This window comes from Anolis sagrei, chromosome 2, assembly GCF_037176765.1.
Source record: "Anolis sagrei isolate rAnoSag1 chromosome 2, rAnoSag1.mat, whole genome shotgun sequence".
Lineage (NCBI taxonomy): Eukaryota > Metazoa > Chordata > Lepidosauria > Squamata > Dactyloidae > Anolis > Anolis sagrei.
This window is the reverse complement of record NC_090022.1, coordinates 33,298,074-33,306,402: the sequence shown is the minus strand read 5'-3', so window position 1 is coordinate 33,306,402 and position 8,329 is coordinate 33,298,074. Positions and strand designations below refer to the sequence as shown.

At 36.3% G+C, this 8,329-nt stretch overlaps 1 protein-coding gene across 1 annotated transcript in view; it reads right to left on the bottom strand.

Moving 5' to 3' along the window:
* Positions 1–5,039: 5,039 nt before the first annotated feature.
* Positions 5,040–8,329, bottom strand: part of SYNPR (synaptoporin) — a 211,608-nt gene continuing 208,318 nt past the window's right edge. Inside the window, exon 6 of the mRNA XM_067463447.1 lies at positions 5,040–7,336. Within this exon, the coding sequence (XP_067319548.1) occupies positions 7,058–7,336 (279 nt within the window). The 3' untranslated portion in view covers positions 5,040–7,057. The remainder of the gene's footprint in view (positions 7,337–8,329) is intronic.

Sequence of the window (8,329 nt, the reverse complement as noted above, 5' to 3'; positions counted from 1 at the left end):
ATGTTTATTATTTAGAAATAATAAACAGAAAAAGACATGGTTATGGAACCAAGCTTTTGACTAGTAATGCAGTACAAGAAGCAAATATGGAATATGTACAATCGATATTTGAAATGGCCCAGTCTATGAGTTGGATAATGTGATTTTAATGCTTTTATTAGGTGTTTTAATTCTTATATTTTATGTTTTAAATGTCCTTTTATCTTGTGGTGATTTGTCCTATAGATTTTATGCTAATTATATGTTGTTGATAGAGGTCTGGTTTATGTATATAAGGCATTGGATTTTGTCATTATTTTTGTGTAAACTGCTTTGAATCTCCCCAGGTATATAAATACTGCAAATAAATAAATTAAATAATAAATATTTACTTCAGTGGGGCTCCTTTGGGTGCCCTGTGTCTTTCCTTTGGCCTTTTCTACACAGCTGTATATGATCCACATTGTACTGGGTTACAAGGCAGTCTGAACTCAGATAACCAAGTTCAAAGCAGTCATTGTAAAGATCTAAAGATGTGGATGTTAAAGAGGAACCCAAAAGAGAGGGTGGTTAATTTAAGGATTAAAACTCTAAAAAAACAATTAGAGATATTACAATTGGATGAGATAGAAAAACAACTGAAGTATGTAAGGGCAAACTTCTATCAAAACGCCAACAAAGCAGGAAAATGGTTGGCAAACAAACTTAAAAAGAAAAAGTATAGACAAACTATAGCTATGATTAAGGTAGGGGAGAAAATATACACAGAAGAAAAAAGTATTATAAGGCAATTTGCCAATTTCTATAATAACCTTTATCAAAAATCGAATATAAAGGAAGAAGAAATTACAAAATATCTAGGAAATCTAAAATTGCCAAAACTCACAAAAGAACAAAGAACATTATTAAATGACCCAGTAACAATATCAGAAATAGACATAGCAATCTCGAAGATAAAAAAAAATAAAGCCCCCGGACCAGACGGGTTCACTGCAATCTTTTACAAATTATTCAGAAATGAACTGAGCCCATTATTTCAAGAAGTGATAAATAATACCCTAAACTACAAAACATGTCCCAACACATGGCAAAAGGCAAACTTAACCCTTATTCAAAAGGAAGGTACTGACCCGGAAGATATAAAGAATTATCGCCCGATATCGTTATTAAACACAGATTATAAAATTTTTGCATTAATTATGGCAGAAAGGTTAAAGAAATTTCTGAAGGATTGGACAACCAACGAACAGGCAGGCTTCCTACCACAAAGGCAGGTTAAGGATAACACGAGGATGTTAATAAATACGATAGAGTATTACGAAAAACACAACGAGAAGCAGGCAGCTTTGTTATTTATCGACGCAGAAAAAGCGTTTGATAAAGTAAATTGGGCATATCTCAAATTATTATTACAAGAAATTGATATTGGTTATAAATTTCAAAATGCAGTAAACGCCATATATAACATGCAAAGTGCAAATTTAATAATCAACGGTCAAGAGACAGACCCCCAAATTAATATTACACAAGGAACAAGACAGGGATGTCCACTCTCCCCCCCTCCTCTTCATTCTGGTATTAGACACGTTAATCAGAGACATAAATTCGGACCCAAATTTAAAAGGGATCCAGATAGCAAAGCAACATTACAAAATAAGAGCATACGCGGACGATGTGGTCTGCATAGTGGAAGACCCGCTAAAAAATATTAAGGATTGGCTACAAAAAATTGAAACCTATGGGAGATTGGCAGGGTTTAAATTAAATATTCAAAAAACCAAACTATTAGTAAAAAATATGGATAAAAAATCAAAAGACACTCTTCAAGAAATATCAGGAATAAAAATTGAAAACAAAATAAAATACCTAGGGATACATATATCTCAAAGCAATATCAACTTAATAAAACACAACTACATCCCAGTATGGAAAAAAATCCAACACGATTTAGACAGGTGGAAACACCAAAACTTTTCCCTCTTAGGTAGATTAAACATAATAAAAATGTCAATTTTGCCCCGCCTATTATTCCTGTTCCAGACACTACCAATCCTAAGGAACGACCATTTATTTAAAAAATGGAATACAGAAATTTTGAAATTTATATGGAAAAATAAAAAACCCAGGATTAGTTACAAAATATTAACGGATGAAAAGAGGAGAGGAGGTCTGGGGCTCCCGAACCTAAAGTTATATTATGAGGCCTGCAACCTCGTGGCGATTAAAGATTGGGCAACCCTAAAAAATGAGAGTTTATTAACAATTGAGGGCCACGACCTAAGGACAGGGTGGCACAGTTACCTCTGGTATAATAAAAGAAAAATAGAAAAGAACTTTAATAGCCATTTTATTAGGGCCTCGCTCATTAAGACCTGGGAGAAATATAAAGCCAGATGGTATACCAAAACGCCAAAGTGGATATCACCAATTGAGGCGAGACACAAGAGAGATATGGGCAACAATTATTGGCTAACTTACCACCAAATACTAAATTTTACAAGAGGACAGGAACCTAAACTAAAATCACTAGAAGAACTTAGAACAATAAATAAAAACATTACATGGCTCCAGTACTTTCAAATAAAACAAGGGTTTAAAGAAGATGAGAAAATTGGCTTTAACCAAGAGAAAGGAACATGGGATTTAATATTAGAAAAGGAGAAAAAAATAATAAAAATACTCTATCAACAATTGCTGAAATGGTCAACGGAAGAAGAACAAGTGAAAAATTGCCAAACCCAATGGGCAAAAGACCTGGGTCACAGTATACTAATTAGCCAATGGGAAAACATCTGGAATAATAAGATAAAATCTATGGTTGCAAGTGATATAAAAGAGAATTGGTACAAGATGTACTACAGATGGTATTTTACGCCTGAAAAATTAGCAAAATTTAATAAAGGAATTTCAAATTCCTGCTGGAAATGCGGGAAGGAAAAAGGAACATTCCTTCATGTATGGTGGGAATGCAAAAAAGTTAGAAAATATTGGAAAGAGATCCACATTATCACAAAAAAAATATTAAAGAAAAAATTCACTAGATCTCCCGACATTTACCTATTAGGGTTAATAAACTCAGACTTTAATAAAAATCAAGAGAGAGTACTATTTTTATTAAGTACAGCCGCAAGAATGGTGCTGGCAAAAGAATGGAAATCAGAAACAATCCCCAACACAGATATATGGATGATTAAAGTGCTAGAGATAGTGCAAATGGACTCCTTATCACAAAGGCTAGAGAATACAAAAAAGAAGACGAATTGGTCAGGACTCCAGGACTATTGCAAAGAAGAAAAAATACCACTGAAGATAGACCTGTCCAACGTATAAAAAGTGACTAAGTAAGAAGGGACCTTGGAGAACCAGAAGACACTGAAGAAGTGAAAAACTCAAAGATCAGATGAAGCTTGGGAAGTCAACGTTTTTTAAAACCCCCCCACCTCTTTTACCCAACCCCCCTTCCCCTTTTTCCCACCCCTTACTTGCTCCTGGCCACTCCCCCTCACCCCCCTCACCTCTACTTTCTATTCCCCCCCACCCCCCCTATTCGTTACCCTTTACCCTTTACCCTCAATCCTTCTTTTTATCTGCATTGTAAAATTTTTGATAAATAAAAATTAAAAAAAAAGATGTGGATGTTCCATTGTGCATTTGAGTAGACAATTCCCTGGACAGCTGACCCCACAAGGTCCCAAATCTGTCCATAGTATATAAAGTTAAAATGATCCTTCTAAATTGCTCTTATCCTTATTGCTACTATAAGACCTATGCACTTTACTCACTAGCCCTACATCCTAAGCTGTTGTACACCAGCCCACCCACAATGAGATTTTAATTATACTATTGGTTGTTGTTTCTGATGTTTGTTTTATATACTAGTATAATGTTGTTTTATGTTGTTTCATATGCATGTTATGTATTTTAAATATGTTATGTTTTAACCTTGTTGATTGGGCTTGGCTCCATGTAAGCTTCCCCAAGTCCCTTCAGGAAGATGGAGGCGGGATATAAAAATAAAGTTATTATTATATTATTGTTATTGTGGATTATCTGCCTTGGTGTTCTGGGTTCTATGGCTGCAAGGAAGGGCCCTAAGTCTACACTGGCATATAATCCAGTACAAAGCAGACATGTGGATTATCTGCCTTTATATTCCGGGTTGAAAATGTCCTCATTCCTCACATTCTTATGATTCCAATGGATATACCATTTCTCTTTAAGAGATTGCAATTCCCAATTTGATTGGCATTTGCAATCACCATCAACAAAGCTCAGGGCCAATCTTTAGAAATGTGCAGTTCAGATCTAGACACGGATTGCTTCTCTCATGGATAATTATATGTTGCATGTTCTAGAGTCAGCAAACTAGACAAGTTCCGCTGTCTGTGTATCTGCACAGACAGCAGAACAACCACAAATATTGTATACCCACAGGCATTGTGAAATTAAATATATTAGAAACTTGCTCTTTCTCTTTTCTTTCATTTCCATTTAACCAGACTGGGCCATAGCAACCTGTAGTCGGGGACAGTTAGTTATATATATTTGTTTTCATTGTGAAAACAGGCTCTGCTTTTCCCCTTCTGAAGTGGCTCATTGTTTTGCCACTTCTTTTCAATTTTTGTTGATGACTAGAGGAGATTGGGGAGGCATTTGGTGATACCACCCTAGATAGACACAGACTAAGAACATCATTCATTGAGATGCAGAGGTGGATTTGGGCCAACCAGTCCAATGATAGCTATAACATTATCCCATGGGACAGGGAAGTTGATTCCTATGGACTCCATGCCATCCTATGCAATCCATTTTTAGCCACCTAGGTTTTCTGCCACCTACTCAAAATATTTTTTTTCATTTTTTTGGGGAAAAGTTAAGTTATGGAAGGAATTGCCCCTAAATATGTCTTAGGGACAATTCCAGAACCTCCCCCTTTTAACAGAGTAATCCAGAAGTAGGAATGGGAAGAATGGACCGTCTAAAGGAGTCAAGGATTTCAAAAAGAGACATGGTGCCCCTGGGGCTACACTCCAGCTTACAGAGTTGCAACAAAACCAAGCTTTGTATGCAATAAACCTTTATTTATTAGGGTCAAATAGATATATCACAATATTGATTCATCCACTGAGCAGCCATACATTGGTTACAACAATCATTTAAGTGACTATGCTGTTTTATGCTAAAAGATGCTTTGAACATTTACAGCTCATACAATGATATTATAGACGAATACACTTTTAGTTAGAAATGCAGATGTTCAGTTTTTTATTCTCCAGTGGTGTGTGTTCTGTAGGCTGCAAATGGAGTAAGAAAAAGGGAGGCCAAAATGAACCTCCTCTTTGCTGTTGTCTCTTGAACAGGTGTCAACTTTTTGTCACTCTAGGTATGAATCAGTTAAATAGAACTATGAAAAAATTCTGCTCGTAACTCCCACCTTGATATTAGATATGCACATTAAAGCATACACCAGTGAGCACAAACACTTAATCTGGCTAGATAAGAAATGTTTTGGTCAGTTATGCCAGATTGCAGAATTTTCAGGGAGCAGCCCAGTACTCTGTTTACAGAACTGAATACTAAAATTCAGGGTTTTTTTAAATTACAGGAGACATTGCACTCAACCTAGGTTCTGCTTTGTAGTGGATGTTGAGTGCTAAGTATGTGGGCTTCTGTTTGTTGTTGGAAAAAGGGGTGAATTATCCTCTAGCAGCTGATGTTTGATTATTTTCTCTTCCCTTGGAGATGAAGGGAACTCCCTACAGAACTAGAGTGGAATAGAAACTTTAAATTCTTCCTTAGAAAAGTTTAGCCACAATCTGAGATCAGCAGGCCCTCTCAGTTATGCTCCCTTATAAAGGAACTGGCCCTGTGTTCCTGATTGTTGATATTGTTCACTTGACGTTCTCCTACTACTTACAGATAGCACCAAATCCATTAGTCATTTGAATGGCTGGACTGAACCGACTTTGGACAGATTTGAGACAGCATAGAGAGAGAAAACATTCTTCATCATCAGTGGCAATATAGGCAAAAGCTACTCTTTGTAGTGTTTTGCACGAGCTATCGATGTGGGATTTCCCCCCACTTAGTTTCACTGTACTGATATCTGCACCTCTGTTACCCTAATTAAATAAATATCTTTGTAAACATGTAAACACAGTTACTTGGTCCTTATATTACACAGATCACGTTCAAAGAGTCACAAAACATCAATAGAAATATGGGTTCATAGAAGGAATACTGTGCTTGATTAAACAGAAAAAAATGGTCTGTTTACAGCAGATATTTCTGAATGTCCTTTGGAGGAAAACAGTATTAATTATATGCTGTATTCGGGATTTGGGTAAGCCATTGATTGAACTCTGTAAAATATACAAAATAGGCATACATAGAGAACAGCATCTAAAACGTTATATTAAACAAGCAAACCAATTAAAAAGAGTAGTGGTGATTCGGAATAAATCCCATTTCCACAGTCCATAACATTTTGTTGTGGAATTATGCAGCTTCATGCACTAAGACACACTGCAAATTTGCTAATCAGAAAGAACGCCAAACAAAATTCTCCAGCAGCAAAACATTAAAAATTGAACTAGACAAACAAACTGTCATAGACAGGCAATGTTAAAAACGGAGGAGTTGCAGTGCATGCATTATGATAGATTAATCAGAAATCATAAGAAAATACATTTTTCTTTTCACTAAAATGTAGAAGAAGTCCTAATGCTAATTTAATTGTGTTATGCATAATTTATACTACAGACTCCAGGCTACAAAATGCTGCTACCATACACATACAAAACTACCGTTAAAGGTTTCTATACAGTACATAAAACAATTATTTACTCCAATTCACACCTGTGATGAATATATCATCAATCATCTATTCACAAGGAGAAGATGCATCATGTATGAACAAACAAGAGCCACAGCCCGCTTTCCATGGTGAACACCCGTAAACCTTTGATTTAGAGGAAATTCTGACATATTTACTTAAACACTTCAGAAATGTGCTGCCTGCCACTGTGTTTGAACTTTCCAAATATAACACTCAAGAACTCTCCAGACTCTGCAAATGCTAAATTTGATTAGCAAATGATGTTGGGCCACTAGGTTGCTGCTGGCCAAATTCATCCACTTGGCCGTATGTAGTTTGCTGGCCAAAGCTGCCTCCCTGTTGGTTGTAGCCACTGCTTGGACCAAAGCTATCTTGATTGTAGCCACCTTGGTTATAGGTGCTGGGTTGTTTTCCCATGGTGTCTGGAGGGTATCTCGTGCCCGAAGAATGCCAGCCAGTTTCCTTGAAAACAAACCAAATATTCCCTGCCCAGAGTATAAAGTTCAAGAATCCAAAGACCTGAAGAAAAAGCAGAATGAACATTAATTCAGCTACTTGGCTGTGACATTTTATCTCCTCCTAACTGAGCTAATAGCATTACTCCTGGAGAAAGAACCATAAGGGTGCTGTTATTACCTGGCATCTGGTGTTATTTTGTGTTGGAAATAGCAAGCTTCCAAGCCTCCACTAACTGTTTGTAACTGTGTAAAACTGTTAACCTATATTGCATATACATTTTGGTTTGCCAGTTTGACTGTACCTCTTTGGTGTGGGTGGTGCTTCAGACACAAGACTCCAGTTTTGTAATTTAGTATGCTTTTAGACCTCAGTGGAGGGGGATGGAGCTTGTCTCCTTTCAGACTTCAGTGAGTACAATTATACAGTTTGGACTATATCTATATGTTTAAAGACACTGGACTATGGACTGGTATGGTGAATATATACAAGAAGTTTGTTAGTAAACCTGATATGTTATTTTTTAAAGAATGCTACTTTGTTTTTGTCTCTTGAGTGCTTATTTTAACTAAGAGGTTTCAAGGAAGTGTATATTTTTGGGGCAATTGCAACCGCAAATTCTATTTCGAAGAAACAACCATCCTCTGCTGACCCAATATATATTTGTAGTGACATGTCTTTATCCTTAGCAGTTGGTTCTTCAGTTTAACCTGTGTGCAATTGCATGAATGCTTATGAATATCACTTGTTCAAAGAGTTGACTTCTAACAAGGTCATGCTTTTCTTGACTCGCGGTTTTCAAAAGGTGGCCTCCACATGTTCATGGAGATTCACATTTGCCAAACAGATGTGACATCATTTTTACCTTTTCAATAAGGTTATAATGAAGTTAATTCCAATAGGTTATAGGATTTCCAATACTTTGTTCCACAGGGTTGCCAAATCTTTTGGATTAAATTTTGGGAACACCTAAGTATGAGGCAATAGAGGATGATACCAGTTCCACTGGTGGTAGAGACTGATTTTTTTCTTTCTTTCATGGAATAAAAGAAAATA